The 17,669-nt window shown below is 36.0% G+C and overlaps 1 protein-coding gene across 7 annotated transcripts in view; it reads right to left on the reverse strand.

The window, feature by feature from the left end:
- The window catches only part of RUNDC3B (RUN domain containing 3B), a 144,716-nt gene that overhangs the window by 17,233 nt on the left and 109,814 nt on the right, over window positions 1-17,669 (reverse strand). For 4 of the 7 annotated variants that reach the window (XM_059396916.1, XM_059396918.1, XM_059396919.1 and 1 more), the window contains one exon: window positions 5,394-5,540. The exons of the other annotated variants lie outside the window; for them this stretch is intronic. In XM_059396916.1, the coding sequence (XP_059252899.1) occupies window positions 5,394-5,540 (147 nt within the window). The remainder of the gene's footprint in view (window positions 1-5,393; window positions 5,541-17,669) is intronic. 7 annotated transcript variants of the gene reach the window in all.

A 17,669-nucleotide genomic window follows, 5' to 3' on the forward strand; every position in this document is an offset into this window, starting at 1 on the left:
AAGATTCAAATGTAACCCACAAGTCACATCAAATCAATCAATAGTCTGCTTCCTGAAGTAGATTTTTTAAAATAGCAATATCTTTCTTCATCAAAGTAAGAACCCCAGACAGTAAGATAAGGAATCATGTCAAGTATCATAAGCATCTGGGATGTAATAAAACCCATTTTCTTTAATATCTAATTATTTAAAATTTTAAATCACTCAAATACAAGCTATTATACAAGGAAACCAGATACCAAATAGAGGCAAATTAAAAGCAACTTGAGCAAAAGGCTTGAATTCACTTATTAATAAATTTTCTACCATCTTAAACTTTATATCAATGATCAGAAGTCATTATGTGGATAATCAACATCACCTATTTTCCCAATAGATGTAGTGAGGCCAATAATAATTTACATTATCTGGTAGTCATGGTAGTCACTGAGCAAAAAAGAGTGTTAGGCTCAGGAGACATTATCCACATGAAGAAAATAAAAACACAGATTTGCACACTGTAGATGTAGAGGCACATGAATGTGCACAGAGCCAGTGATGGGCTGTTCTTTTTATTCTTAGTTTGATTTTCATAGAAATGTATTTAATGAATAAATAAGCATTTCCTTTATCAGAATATCTATATACTCTTAATCTAAAATTAATGGAAGGATGCATGGGAGCCTGAAAGGGAAGGCCATATGTGAATCAGGTCAATGCAAACCTCATAAGCTGTAAAAGATTTTTGCAGCCTCATTGCTTCAGGGAGTCCTACTCCAAAAGTACTGGGAAAATGTATATGGGAAAGAGAACTTATAAGACATCTGAAGTAATTATACCCACTCATAAGTCATCAAAAAAATTAGCCTACATAGATCACAAAGGGGATATAAAGGCTCATAATTCTCAATAATCTGGTGAATAATAGCCAAATTAAAAGCAATGATAAATTTAGAAGAGTAAAAAAATTAAGTAGAAAATAAAAATATCAACAATGAATCTGATCTTTTAGGATGGAAATGAGTGGACTAGGCAATAATCCAACAAGATTATATAACATATACTCTAGTAACAGTATATAACCAGTATCTAATAAGATCATGTGGCCTAGACTTTGCATATAAAAAACACTAAACAGAACATACTGGAAGAAGAAAGTAAAGAATTGCTATATGTGTGTGTTTTATATATTATTTATTGTTGAGTTTTTAAAATTTTTTATTTTATTCTTTAAATTTATTTTTATTTATTTATTTTTAAAGATGTTATTTATTTATTTGACAGAGATCACAAGTAGGCAGAGAGTCAGGCAGAGAGAGAGGGGGAAGCAGGATCCCCATTGAGCAGAAAGCCTGATGTGGGGCTCAATCCCAGGACCCTGGGATCAAGACCTGAGCCAAAAGCAGAGGCTTTAACCCAATGAGCCACCCAGGTACCCCTTATTTTATATATATATTTTTTTCTTTTTTTTTTAATTAAAAAAATTTTTTTTTTAATTTTATTTATTTGACAGACAGAGATCACAAGTAGGTAGAGAGGCAGGCAGAGACAGAGAGGGAAGCAGGCTCCCTGCTGAGCAGAGAGCCCAATGCAGGACTCAATCCCAGGACTCTGGGATCATGACCTGAACAGAAGGCAGAGGCTTTAATCCACTGAGCCACCTAGGTGCCCCTACTGTTGAATTTTTATAGTCAATCTGTAATGCTTTAAAAAATTTTAACATGATATTCCTATGTTTGAGATAAAGGAAAAGATATAAAACAGAGCATAATTAATTAGACCTTGCCAGGTCTAAATAATCAAGAAAAAACTGGAAATGAGATTTTTTTATTTTTTAAAGATTTTATTCATTTGACAGAGAGAGAAATCACAAGTAGGCAGAGAGGCAGGCAGAGAGAGGGGAGAAAGCAGGTTCCCTGTGGAGCAGAGAGCCCGACATGGGGCTCAATCCCAGGACCCTGGGATCACGACCTGAGCCGAAGGCAGAGGCTTTAACCCACTGAGCCACCCAGGTGCCCCTGGAAATGAGATTTTTTAAAAGTTTTATAAAGAGTATAGTAAATGAAAATAAGTGTGAGATATTCTACTGTGAAAAGGATTCTTCTATCAGTAGGTAATAACTCAGCCAGGTTATCCCATCACTCATTTTAAGAGAGAGCAAGGAGGAGAGCCTGGAGGGCTCAGTTGTTAAGCATCTGCCTTCAGCTCAGGTCATGATCCCGGTGTCCTGTGATTGAGCAGAGTCCTGAGATAGAGCCCCACATTGCATCCGGATCCCTGTTCAGTGGGAAGCCTGCTTCTCCCTCTCCAACTCCCCCTGCTTGTGTTCCCTCTCTGCTGTCTCTGTCTGTCAAATAAATAAAATCTTAAAAAAAAAAAGAGAGATGGCAACTAGACCAAGAAATTCATTAAATCAAACAACACTATATCATTCCTTTTGGAGCTAACTCGACAGAGCTCCTAGAGAAATGCAGACATCCCATATTCTTAGCAGGAAATTATAATATCACATAATGACTAATTATAGGACCAGTTTCTTTCTCCAAATTATCAAGAGCACTAATATTCCTTATTAAGAGGTTTAGCCACCAGTTCCATAATTTGCAGGTTCTTGATAAATGTTTGTTAAACATTACTGGTCAAATTAAGAGGAATCAGTGATGAGGTTACTTCAAGAGCTTTGGCTTACACTACAGATTTGAGGGGAGCAAAAACCAGATCCTGAGAAAAACAATGATTTGTTTCAAACATGATTTACTGAGCACTACTCTGGAAATCCAGTCTCCATTTTTACATTGAAAAGTTGGGATTAGGTATTATGCTAAACAAAATAAGTCAATCAAAGGAAAATAATTATCATATGATTTCTCTGATATGAGGAATTTGAGAGGCAGGGCATGAGGTTGTAGGGGGTATGGAGGGAGAGAGGGAAAAAAATGAAACAATATGGGATTGGGAAGGAGACAAACCATAAGACACTTTTAATCTCATGAAACAAACTGAAGGTTGTTGCGGGGAGGGAGTTGGATAGGGTGGCTGGGTTATAGACACTGGGGACGGTATGTGCTATGGTGAATGCTGTGAAATGTGTAAGACTAATGATTCACAAACTTGTACCCCTGGGGCAAATAATACATTATATGTTAATTTAAAAATTTAAAAAAAAATTAAAAAGTTGGGATTATATTTTCAAAACTGGGGATCTGCTGGTCACGTTAATTTTACGTAACTTTTACAAACTCTAACAAAGTAGAGTTGAGGACAGTGGGCGAATGCATATTCTGAAACATGGAAGATACAAAGTTATATAAGAACCAAACCAAAGAGATTATATAGAACACAAATAAAGATTCCCTGAGAAGTAGTAGGTGCCATGCAATTTATTACTGACTTGAAGAGGCATTACCCCCAGAATTACATGTGAAGAAGGTAAGAGGTGTTGCTTACTGTTGTTACACAGCAAGTAGGGTAGCAGAGATTACTTCCAAGTCCTGGCCCTAAACTCTGGGTCCAGTGATCTCCATACTACAGCCCAGCTGCATACATTCTGTTCAGGAATATCAACAGTAAGGCCAGATGAAAGGACGATGCTGAGAAGGCAAGAGTGTTCCCTCTTCAGCAAGTGGAGCAGTTGAGTCAAGGAGTATAAAGTCTGGATCCATGCTAGACAGACCAACAAGCAATTTTACTCCTTTTTTTTTCTGATACTGCAATTACTTTTGCTGCTGCCATAATACTTCATAAAAGCCAGTCATTATTACCACATGCACAGGCAAATTAGAAATAACTCTTCCACTCAGACTCACTGGTGCCTCAAGATGTAGGTCTTACAGGCAGGTCTACATACAGGTCTTTTGGCTAAAATATTTTACTTCCTATTATCTAAAGTGACAATGTGGTTATTGCAATAAAAAGCATACTATTAGTCTTTTAATATCAGGAGTTAATGTTATAATATTTTTATAGTTATAAAAGCAGGAGCATCTCATGTGTTATAGAGAGATAAGTGGACCAATTACTGTAATAGATTCTGTTTTTCAATCAGAAATATGAATAAACTAATATTTTTATTACTTATATATGTCACAGAAAAATAAAATTATAGACCAACATAAGAAGACATATTCTAGTTGTTTATAAATTTCAGAGGTATATAAGGGAACTTGGTTCAATCCATGAAAGACTCAGTCAACACCTAGAATCATACTTAGCACCATGGTTAGTAGATGTTGAAGAGAGTTCTACTGATTCATTCTGTAAGCAGTCTGCTCACTTTTCTCTACTTATCTCTAGCAATCAGTGAAACAAACAAGCAAAAGAAGCATTTTTTAGCAACAGAAGGTCAAACTGATTTTGAGTACTCCCTTTGATAGATGAAAAAAATCACACAGTAAAGCAGTTAGAAATTGCCTACACTGAAACAATCCCTGTAGAAATGTCTGGTTACTAACTACCTAGTGAAAAGCACCCTAAGAAGCCCAGATGGAAATGTGTTTCTCTACCAGTGAGGTTTAAAAATAAGGGCTTAAAAAGAAGAGTGGAGAAGAAATTTAAAAACAAAAAAAAAAGGAGGGAGGGAGAAAGGGAGAGGAGGAAGGAGGAAGAGAAGAAACGGAGGGGGAGGAAGGAGGAAAGGGAGAGAACAGAAGGGGATAGAGGGACAGAAGGAAATGATCAGAAAACTAGCCAAAGAGAGGAAAATAAAGATCTTGAAAAAGTTATCAAGATGGGAAGAGTGGCTAAAAGCCAAGAGAAGGTAATACAATTTTTATGTTATCTTTCAAAATGGAGATACTCCAAAAGAATATAGCCTATTCCAAAGGAATGCAGCTCTCTCAACATTTCAACACTATGACTTAATGTAACAGTCCTAAATAGTGGGACAAAGAAATACAAAAAGAATCTTATGGCCCACAGGTGGCGTGATTATATTTTCTATAGCCTCCAAAAATTAGATTTCTCAAAAATAAACAAAACTTTCTCAGACCTACTAAGAACAATATCTTTTCAATCTATCATGAGATGGAATTTTGTGTTTTCTAACTAGCAAGAAAATTAATCCTAAGCCAATACAAATACCAAAGCTAAAATTCAAAAATAGATGGCTCATTAAATACAAACTCATAGACGTAACTGAAGGACTGGCTGAAGACTTAAGGGAGAAGCGGGTAGCTGGTACAATACTGCATAAGAATTTCTTAGTTATTTTACTTCCCCAGGGTGCCTTGGCTTCAAAACATTAACATATTCACTGCCTTAATCAGACTTTATCAAGACAAAGTAGTCTTAAATTCTACTTTTGCCCTAAGTTAATAATGAATTCATAAAGAATAAGTGAGAAACCAAAGTGGATAACCATGTGTTTTGGTACAACTAAATTTGTAATTAGTTGGAAAAAAAAGTATTACACTTACTCATACCACTGTTTATTGTGTTTTCGGTAAAGCAACGTATCCAAGGCAACAGCATTGACATCCAGAGCTCCTGGGGAAGGCCACTGGTTGGTGAGGTGGGCAGTTAACTCTTGTCTTGATCTTAAATCATTATTCTTTAGCACAGTCCTGTGAATATTAAGATGGTGAGTGCTTTTGTCTTCACTGTTCTGCAATGGCAGAGGAGCCTAATGGTATCAATCTGGCCCCCAAAATTCATCTTTTTAAAATGGTATGTTAAGATTGTCAACAGAACTATCGGGGCTATTAATGTCTCCTACCACATATGGTTTTCATTCTTTCTCTACAGGCTACAACAAACCACTAACATGTGGAGTTCAGACTTCCGATCTTTTCCACACAGATATTACTAAAGGACTAAAGGTGCATCTTGCACTTTACCTAAAAAATGTTGGTATCTTAAAGTTATAGATTATTAGATTCCAGTTAAAATAAGAAAGAATTCCATGTATATGATTTTCTAGCATCAACATTCACTCTATTAATTTAACTTAGTAAACAAAAAAAAATTAAAATGAATAAAAAATAAAAATAAATGCAGAAAAATACAAAAAAAATCCATAAGGTGTCCGGAATTTTTTAATGAAAGTAACTACAAATATACCTTTATGAAAATAATTAAATCAATGGTAACTGAACACTATAGCCCATTTCAACTATGGAATGAAGCCATTGTAACAGTTCACAATTTACTCTCGGTTTTGTAGAACCATTACTCATTAATAACAATTTGCAAAAGAGCTAACTTTGGGCCAAAATTTAAACCTCACAAACCAACTAATAACTGTCACAAGACTAATTCAGCATTTGAACTGGTGGTTAAAGACAAATTTAAAAGCATAATTCTGTTTGCAAAGGCCCTATTCTACCTCTAAAAAGCTTCAAAATACCATGTAGGCAAGACGCCTTTTCTAACAGGAGTCCATGACTTTGGTATACCAAAGTCTGAGCCATCATCTCAGAAGCAGGGAGGTACTATGTGTCTGCCACTAAGTGTTTGAAACAATCGTCCTGCTGTGGGTGTCAGAACAGTGGTGTGCTGGCAAGACAATCCTGCACACAAAAAACGAACCTACACAATACCTCTAGCTGTAAACTATGACTCAGATGGAAAATTTGATTTTTATATGTCTCTATATATTTATATGTCTCTAACAGGCTACTTAGGAATATTTCTGCTTTTACAGGGTATCTGTGTATACTTTTGCTCCATCTATGCCACACACAAACATTACTTGAAGTAAATACTAAGTTTAATCTTAGAATGGAATACTAAAAAAGTAAAAGAGGCAGAAGTCTGTGAGAAGGTATCACATTAAGATATTCTTGTAGGCTACCTGAAACAATTTCGTTTCACTGGAAAGAGAATGAAAATTTTAAAAAGGACTTTTAAGGTACTTTAACATGGGTTTTTATGAAAATAATAAAGAGTTCAGAAAAACTTGAAGACCGTCAGAAAATCAGGTTAAGCAGAAATGGGGTTACTGGCTAGAGAATCTATTAAAATAAACCACATTTGGGACGCCTGGGTGGCTCAGTTGGTTGGACAACTGCCTTTGGCTCAGGTCATGATTCCGGAGTTCCCGGATCAAGTCCTGCATCAGGCTCCCAGCTCCATGGGGAGTCTGCTTCTCCCTCTGACCTCCTCCTCTCTCATGCTCTCTCTCATTGTCTCTTTCTCAAATAAATAAATAAAATCTAAAAAAAAAATAAGCCACAATTATTTTGGCTTCTCTTATTGGACTTTTCTCTTTCACATATTCACTCTCTCTAGGGTCTCAGAGAGTGTCACTGGGAAACCGAACTTCGATGTCATCACTGTTTACAGGAAAAAGAGCAGAATGTAAGAAAGACAAATATGCACCTTTGAGGAAATGACATCGGAAAATTAAGTCAATATAAGTAATTGAACAAATTCCAATTTAGAATATATTATTCCTGGAAATTGAAAAGTTTTACATTGCATAAATGAAAAAAAAAGAACTAAGTTTCATGGAAGTTTTTACACAGTACTTGTCCCTGGAAAATTTTTGCCTAATGACAACTTATCATACTGTCTTTAGAATTCTGAGTTTAGAAATCCCAATGACATTGTTTCCTATGGGCAGCTGCCCTCAAGTTCCTACTGGCTTTGAAACAGGAGACAGAGATTGCAGTGTACTGGACAGGCTCAGCCTCTATCCAGGCTGCACCTGCTTTCCACCTTCTATGACGAGTGTGGAGACAGACAATACTGGCTTTGAGTTGCCACAGCAAATGGGAAAGGTTCCTAGAGAATCCTTGTGTAAGGCCCCTTCTCTCACTGCTCTAGTATACGAAGGAACAGGCAAGCAGATTTAAGGGATGTTGAAAACCCTACCCCTGAATTCTGAATCTTGATTCTGTCTACTTAGATAATGAAGAGACAAAGCAGTTTATTTCATTCTAGCAGTAGGCTCTGACCAAAATGACCAGCACAGAGACAGACCTCAAGTTCCTCCTTGCTAGCTCTGAAGTAGCTCATCCCACCTCTCTCCAAGCCTACTTTCTCAGCCTTTATTTCCATTCCTTGAGTTGTTGATATCAATCTAAGGAATTCCATTTTTGCTAAGAGTTGACTGTGCTTTCCTACAATCAAAGAATCCTATTACTCACTGAGAACAAGCAAAACATACCTAGTTAACCTTAAGACCTACACAAAGGTAATATAAATGCAGTTAATATGGAAAACGAGGATATTTTTCTCATTGGCCAAGCTTAAAAATAGGTTCATCTTAAATTACTCAAATTTTCTCCTAGTGTGAAATCAGTGGCAATTTAAGGTAAAATTATGTGATTTTTAGCATTTAACTTTACTTAGAACTCTAACCAATGTTAACACTAATAAACTAATCTAAAAATTAAGTCATTCTATATGAGATAGATTCTACTTATCATTTCTATGACACAAGTCTTTTATAAGCAACTGAACATCTCATTAAGGTAATAATTCTACAGAAAGGTACAATAAAGGAAAATTATTTATTACAAAAGTAGTAGCAACATACTTATCACAGCTAATTTTAAGAACTTTCCTGTGGTAGCTACCTTAAATTGCTAGATAGATCATTTCTCTTCAGATTTTCAATAGGAATTATGCAAGAATTTGGCCACAAAGATTCTAATTTAATCCCTTACAGTTTTACTGAGGTACAATTAGCAATTAAAAACTGTATATATCTAAAATGTACAACTTGATTTTGTAGACATAACAATATAATCACTACATTCAAGCTAATTAACATATCCATCACCTCACAGATGTCTCTTGCGTATGAACACTTGAGATATACCCTCTTAGAACACTTTAGGTATACAATACAGTATTAAGTATACTCAGGTTGCTGTACATAGATCTCCATAATTTATACATCTTGCATAACTGAAACATTTTACTTTCTGAACATCATCTCACTTCCCCCTCTCTCCAGGCCCAAAGGGGTACAAAATGGTTGTCCATTCTAATCTCTGCTTCTATGCATTTGACTATTTTAGATTCCACATATAAGTGAGATCATGCACTATTTGTTTTTCTCCATCTGGCTTATTTCACCTAGCATAATTTCCTCAAGTTTCATCCATATTATTTCAAAGAGCAGATTTGCTTTTTTTAAGGTGGAATAATTCTCTGTAGTGGGCTTGTGTGGATAAAGACACAAGGTCTTCATATATCACATTTTCTTTATCCATCCATGAGTTTCCTTCCACTTCTTGGCTATTGTGATTGATATATATATATATACTGAGATATAGCATGGAAACATCAGTTTGAAAAACATGTGGGATACATGGAAAGGAGATTATTTACTAATTTATTTACTAGCAGAATGTGTGCTTGTGTAGCAGGTATTTTAGGAGACTTCTCCAAGAACAAAAGAGCTGATGGGTACCATTTCCTTACCCTGTCCCCCAGCCTGGATATGCAGACACCTACAGAACTACTGCAAGCACTCTTTATGTAGCTTGCTAGCAGTGCCTCCCACCCCTGTTCTCTCTTATGGACTGCCCACTCCAACCCCCACTGGGTAGCTCTACAATGTGGTTCCAGCTCCCCTCCCATAGCAAACCTACTCACCCACTACACTTATTAAAAGTGTACCCTACCCCCACATTGTTCTGCAGACCCACACCATCCAACCTGCCCTAGGCAGCAGTCCATCCAAAGAGGCACCACAAATCTAGCACTGTGCAAGCAGCCCGACAGTGTCCAACACCACTCCAAAAAGACTGTTGCCCTGATGAAAGGGAAATACACCCATGCACCAGTTCTTCTGCAGTCCCAGCGGTGGGCTGGGGGCAGACACCCAGTCTGACTGCAGGCCCCACCCACCAATGAAAGTCTCTCAGGGGATAACAAAGAGAGAGTGACCTGTCGTTTGGTGTGACCACAGTTCTGGCAAATGCCTAGTCTGACCCAACTCAAGTCCAAAGACCCACTAACAACAAAGGGACCAAATGCTGCTGAAACAGGCAAAAGTGCCATCGCAGATGATAGAAGGGAAAAGCACTAAGTCACAATGGTAAGGGGCATGCAACACACATAGCTGATGCCGCTGAAGCTCCAGGTTCTGGTGAAGAGGGGACATTGCCCTGAAGGGCACTATAGGAACTTTTCTTCATAAGGCAACTACTTTCAAGAGTAGGAGACTCACATGACTTTCCTAACACAGATAAACAGACATAGAGAGTTAGACAAAAATAAGGAAATAGAGAAATATGTTCCAAATGAAAGAAGAGGACTAAATCACAGCAAGAGAGTTAACAAAATAGAGACAATCAATATGTCTGATAGAGAATTTAAAATAATGGTCATAAACATAATCACTGAACTTGAGAAAAGAGTGGAGGACCTCAGTGAGACCCTCAACAAAGAGACAGAAAATACAAAAAAGAATCACATAGAGATGAAGAACTCAATAACTGAAATTAAAAATTCACTAAGAGAATAATGAATTAATTAGAGGAAGTAGAAGGATGGATCAGTGACCTGGAGGACAATGTAATGGAAAGCAATCAAGCAGAACAGATTAAAGAAAAAGAAAACAGTAAGAATAGATTAAGGGAACTCAGTGACACCATCAAGTGTAATAACATCTACATTATAAGGGTCCCAGAAGAGAAAAGAAGGGGGCAGAAAATTTATTTGAAGAAAGAATAGCTCAAAACTTCTCAAATCTTGGAAGAACACAGAAACCCAGAACCAAGAGGCACAGAGATCCCCAAGTGAAATCAATTCAAGGAGGTTCACACCAAGACACATAATAATTAAATGACAAAAAGTAGTGATACAGAGAAAATCTTAAAAGCAGCTAAAGAAAAGAAAATAGTTACATACAAGGGAAACTCCATAATGCTATCAGCTGATTTCTCAGCAGAAACTTCATGGGCCAGAAGAGAGGAGCATGATATATTCAAAGTGCTGAAAGTGAAACATGTGCTGCTCAAAATAGTCTATCCAGCAAGGCTATCATTCAGAATAGAAGAAGAGATGAAGAGTTTCCCACACAAACAACAATTAAGGGAATTCATCACCATGTAACCAGCCTGATAAATAATGTTAAAGGAGATTCTTAGAGTGGAAATACTATTAAAAAGAGCAAGAAAAGTAGGAAGCACAAAAGCACTAAAATTAAGTATGTATACAAAAAATAAGTCAAGGAATTCAAGAAATAGAAGGATGTAAAGTATGACACCATATGTAAGAACATGGGGGTTGGAAGTAAAAATGTAGTGCTTTTAGAATGGGTTCAAATTGAAGTGACCATCAACTTAATATAGACTATTATATGCAAAGATTTTATATATAAACCTAAAGCTAACCACAAACCAAAAACTGGTAATAGGTAAAAAAAAAAAAAAAAAAACAAAGAAAAGAATTCAAGTGTATCACTAAAGAAAGCTACCAAACCAGGAGAAGAGAGCAAGAGAAGAAAGGATCAGAGAAGAACTACAAAGACAACCATAAAACAATTAACAAAATGGCATTTAAATACATACCTACCAATAATTACTTTGAATGTAACTGGACTAAATGCTCCAACCAAAAGAAATAGGGTGATGGAATGGATTAAAAAGCAAGATCCATCAATATATTGTCTACAAGAGACTTATTTCACAGCTAAAGACACATGCAGATTGAAAGTAAAGGGATGGAAAAACATCATGCAAATGGAAGATCAAAGAAAAGAGCTGAGGTAGCAATACCTATATTGGACAAAACAGACAAGTACTCATGTTGGTTCAGTCTGAAGAGCATGCAGCTCTTGGGAGTTGTGAGTTCAAGCCCCATGGTTAGGACAGAGGTTAAATTAAAAAAAATTTTTTTTTAAATTGGACTTTAAAACAAAGACTGTAACAAGAGACCAAAAAAAAAAAAAAAAAAAAAGACACTACATAAACATAAAGGGAAAAATCCAGCAAAAAGATATAACAATTGTAAATACTTATGCACACAGCATGGGAACACCCAAATACATAAAGCAGCTAATAACAAACATAAAAGATGTAGCAATATAGTAATACTAGGGAACTTTAACACTCCACTTACATCGATGGATAGATAATCCAAAAAGAAAATCAACAAGAAAACAGTGGCTCTGAATGGCACATTGGACCAGATGGATCTAACAGATATATTCAGAACATTCCATCCTAAAAAAGCAGAATACACATTCTTTTCAAGTGCACGTGGAACATTCTCCAGAATAGATCACATTTTAGCCCACAAAGCAAGACTCAACAAATTAAAAAAAGCAAAACAAACAAACAAACAAACAAACGAAGTCATAACACACATCTTTTCTGACCACAGCACTATGAAACTAGAAATCCACAAGAAAAAAATCTGTAAAGAACTTAAATATATGGAAGTTAAATAACATGCTACTAAACAATGAAAAGGCCAACTAAGAAATCAAAGAGAAAATAAAAAAATACATGGAGACAAATAAAAATACAATGTTCCAAAATCTTTGAGATACAGATAAAGCTGTTTTAAGAGGGACATTTATAGCAATACAGAACTACCTCGAGGAGCAAGATAAATCTTAAGTGAACAACCTAAACTTATACCTAAAGAAGTTAAAAAAAAAAAGAAAAACAAAACCCCAAACCAGGAGAAGGAAGGAAATAATAAAGATTAGAACATAAATAAAAAACAATAGAACAACTTAATGAAACCAAGAGCTGGTTCTTTGAAAATACCAACACAAATAATAAACCTTTAGCCACATACATCAAAAAAAGAAAGAGAAGCCTCAAATAAAAAATCAGAAATGAAAGAGGAGGAGAAATAACAACCAAATCACAGAAACACAAGCAACTATAAGAGAATATTATGAAAAATTATATGCCAAAAATTGGACAACCTAGAAGAAATGGATAAATTCCTAGAAACATATAACCTCCCAAAACTGAATTAGGATTGTTATCCCCATCATCTATTTCATCCATTCCCTCACCCACCTCCCCTTTGGTGACCATCAGTTTGTTCTCTATAGTTAAGAGTCTGTTTTTTGGGTTGTCTTTTTTTCTTCTTTGCTCTTTCAGCATTTTAATTTTTAGTAGAGACCCATCTCAGGTAAAATGTATAGTCCCAGTAAAAGATACTTCATTGTTTCCAAAAAAACCTATTTGCTTCGAATACATCAGTTAGTATTTTATCATACTGATCTGCCTCATATGTTTTGTACCCATATTTCCATATATGCTCTTCTCTTTACCCAGAATAACCTTCCTCTTTTTCCCCTCACCTGGTGATCTAAAGAGCTTCTGAAAAGCCCTATTCAAACATCAACATCTTAGTGATGCTTTCTCTGGACCACTATTCCTGGTCTACTTACATAAAGTGCACATACCTTTATTACTATACCTATACATATGTATCTCTATACACGTATCACACCATTTAGATTATCAGTCAACTTTGATATCCTCAAAGTTACCTTATTCAGACTTATGCTTTACTTTAAAAAATATTTATTTATTTATTTATTTATTTTTAGAGAGAGAGATGGGGGGGCTGCAAGAGTGGGAGGCAGAGAGAGAGAGGGAGAGAGAATCCCAAGAGACTCCATATTGAGCATGGAGTCCCACACAGGGGCTTGATCCCATGACCCTGATATTATGACCCAAGTTGAAACCAAGAGTCAGATGCTCAACCAACTGCACCACCCAGGTGCCCCCTTATTCACATTTAAATTCTCAGTATCTAGCACAATTCCTATGAGAATGTAGATACTCAAGTGTTTATACATTAGAAAATATTATTTCAAAGGTTTATCTTTCTAAAATGGAAATATGATCTGATATAATATTGGTAACTCCTCAGAGCTCCCTAGCATGGCATATAAAGTCTCTTCTCATCTGGCCCCAAATACATACATGCTTACCCTCTGTGTTTGAGTAACAAGGAGCCACCATGCTACTCCCTATATTTGCTGGGCTATTTAATCTTTAATCAATTTGCTTTTGTTGTCTTCTCTACCTGGGAGGCCCATCTTTTCCCACAGTAGTCTATCAAATGTCAAAAACACTTTAACGAATTAGTATAAGCATCTAGTATAACCATCTTAAACCCTTCCCAGTTCATTCTCCTTTACAATGAATTCCTTTGTTTCCCACCGTATCCCATACATAACTCTATCATAGCACTTTGACATCTTATTGTTCTTATTGTTTCTATGACTGTGGCCTCTGTAAGCACTATGAGGATAGGAACTAGACCATATTTATTTCTTTATTCTTAGCACCAAGCCAAGAACCCAGGATAGAAGAGCTCAATAAATGTCAGCAGAATAAATAAATATTGAACTATAAATCAGCAAATTTTATCATTATCAAAATAAGCTGTGGCCTATTCTTTTTTTTAAATCCAAAGGACAAAGCAGAATCTTAAAGAAAAGGAACTTTGAAAAATAATATCCTCAGGGAGAGACAGAAAATACAGAATATACTATACTTTAAAACTGTTAGAAGGGTACCTGGGTGGCTCAGTCAGTTAAGCATCTGCCTTTGGCTCAGGTCATGATCCCAGGGTCCTGGGATTGAGCTCAACATCAGGTTCCTTGCTCAATGGGAAGCCTGCTTCTCCCTCTCCCTCTATCTGTTGTTCTCCCTGCATGCACTCACTCTCTTTCTCTATGTTAAATAAATAAATAAAATCTTTAAAAAAACTATTAGATTTTTATTTCCCTGATGCCAAGTGATGTTGAGCATTTTTTCATGTGTCTGTTGGACATCTGTATGTCTTCTTTGGAGAAATGTCTGTTCATGTCTTCTGCCCTTTTCTAGACTGGATTACCTGGTTTTTGGGTGTTGAGTTTGATGCAGCCATTCTGGAAAACACTACAGAGGTTCCTCAAGAAGTTAAAAATAGAGCCACCCTATAACCCAGCAATTACACTACTGGGTATTTACCACAAAGATACAAATGTAGTGATCTGAAGGGGCACCTATACCACAGTGTATAGCAGCCATGTCCACAATAGCCAAAAGTGGAAAGAGCCCAGATGTCCATTGACAGATGAATAGACAAAGAAGATATGGGGGGTGTGTGTGTGTGTGTGTGTGTACACATATACACAAACACACAATGAAATATTATTCAGCCATCAAAAGGATGAAATCTTACCATATGCATTGATGTATATGGAATGGGAGGGTATTATGCTGAGCAAAATAATTCAGTCAGAGAAAGACAATTATCATATGGCTTCACTCATATGTGGAATATAAGAAACAGTGCAGAGAACCATAGGGGAAGGGAGGGAAAACTGAACAGGAAGAAATCAGAGAGGGAGAAAAACGATGAGAGACTCTTAACTATCAGAAAGAAACTCAAGGTTGCTGGAGAGGAGATCTGTGGGGGGATGGAGTAACTGGGTGATGGACATTAAGGAAGGCACACGATGAACACTGGGTGTTATATATAAATGGTGAATAACTAATCTCTATATCTGAAATTAATGATGTACTATATGTTGGCTCACTGAATTTTAATTTAAAAAGCTATTAGAAATTAAATACCAATGCATCTTTCTTATTTTAAATAATAAAACATTTAGGTAGCTTTCATGTCTAGGGAAGCAATTTAATTCTGTTAAGACCATAATAAATATCATTGTGCTTTGCTAAACATCACAACAAACTTCTAGTCTAGTGGTTCTCTACCCTGACTATATATTCAAATAACTGGGGAAGCATTTAAAAAATTCCAATACCTAGTCTCATCTCAGATCAATGAAATGAGATTCTATGATGGTGGGGTCCAGGCAATGCTACTTTTTAATGCTTCCTAAGTGAATCTAATATAAATTATTTTTCTCCTACAAAATAATAATAAAATTCCTTATGTATCTGGCTGTTCCTTCTCGGTCTCAGTGGAGGTACTTTCTTCTACTTAATCCTTAAACATTAGTGTTCCTGATTCCTTCCAGTTCTGTTCTCAAATTCCTAAGATTCCATGTAAATACAGAGAAACTGGATTTTAAAATGAGGTTCTATGTTTTTTTCAGCCCTGAATATAACATTCATTATTTTAAAAAAGAGAGAGAGAAAGAGAGAGAGAGAAGTTTTCCACAGTTTGGTCTTTTTCCTTTCAGAGATTAGGCTCAAGTCTGCTGCTACTTACAAGTTTTACAAAAGATCTAGAATTCCATAATCTCTATTCTGATAGTGGTGCTTAGTCAATTCAAAGCTATTATTTTGTTCATTTGTTCAGGCTTTGGCCTGTGTCTCCAAACTTGAGTGTTATCTTCTTTCCCACTTACCTGAGGCTATGCTGATGCCCATGAGGATATACTTTTGGCAGCTGGATATATAAGGCATATGACCCCTGGCACTTAGGATTTAATATCTGTGATTCGAAGCATTCCTGAGTAATCCAAAAGATGAGTGATACAAAGCAATTTTTAATTTGGTAAGGCAGCACATTTGAAGCCCACTGTTATGAATTCAGTCCTGAGAGTGAGTAGCAAAATTCCTACCACCACTGCAACAAACCTTTGCTTTATTTTCCACTTAGCATTTATATATGTATCTATGTCTCTCTCTCTCTCTCTCTCTCTCTATATATATATGTATATATATATATACATATATACATATATATATGTATATATATATATCTGTAATTCTTAGGATATACTCCAGTGCCATTTGCGACATGGCATACCAAAAAAGTCTTAAACTATAATCATCATGAAAATAAAAGATAGTGATCTACAATATCACACTGCAAGTAATTGGCCTTAAGGGGAGAATAGAATTAGGAGCTAACAATTCAAAACCTATTCAACTTTCTAACTAGAACACAAAGAAAAAGTCACAATATTAATAAAATTCCAAATCAAATTTAGAATATTGGTTAAATTCATATTAAGTAAAGAAATATTACAATAATTTAACAAGAACAACAAAGTAAAAGCCATGTGACAGAAAAGACTGGAGGGAAGGATTGAGGCTGCTGACATTGAGGCTTCCCATGAAGGCAAAGACAAAATGCACAAAACTGAGGTAAACTACAAAAAGAGCTTCCTCAAGGTGAAGTTGACCTGCACCAGAGGAACGCAGGATGAAAGAGTAATGCATACGGCAAGAGAATGCCACCTACTGGTGCTTTGCAGTATTTGCCCATGTTGGTGTATTCTGCATTCTGTTGGTGCTTCTTACTGAGAAACATTTACCCCTAAGAAAAATCAGCTATGGCTCAAGGGGATTTCTTCACTTTGCTGGCATCATCCCCTTATTTGTGAATCCTGTATGAGTTAGTTCACACTACAGAAGTGATTATATAGCAAGTGCATACTCTCAAAAATAAAAGAAAGCAAAACAAAGAACAAAATCTTCATCTCATTGGTAACTGAGGAGGGCATTAGCATCTTCTTCTGAAAATTAACGGTATCCTGTAAGGACTAATATAATATCCTACAACAACCAATACTAGCCTATAATATACTATCATCCTAACTGGTGAGGAAAAGGTCTTGTGTACAGATTTTAGCCAATGTACATGGAGGGAAAAGAATTAGGAATCACCATTTTACAAATCCCACTTAATCAACAGCTCCAGATAATGTTCGTGCTCATTCTTGGTTCAAGCCATTAGATGAAAGGCTGATAAAAACTTTTACAAAGGAAAAACATAGTTGTCACCACCTGAATCCACTGTTCAATGTTACAGTCTTTAGAAGAGGGACAACCAGCGTGCTTGGTTATGAT

The sequence above is a fragment of the Mustela nigripes genome, chromosome 4 (genome assembly GCF_022355385.1).
Source record: "Mustela nigripes isolate SB6536 chromosome 4, MUSNIG.SB6536, whole genome shotgun sequence".
In the NCBI taxonomy this organism is placed as follows: Eukaryota; Metazoa; Chordata; class Mammalia; order Carnivora; family Mustelidae; genus Mustela; species Mustela nigripes.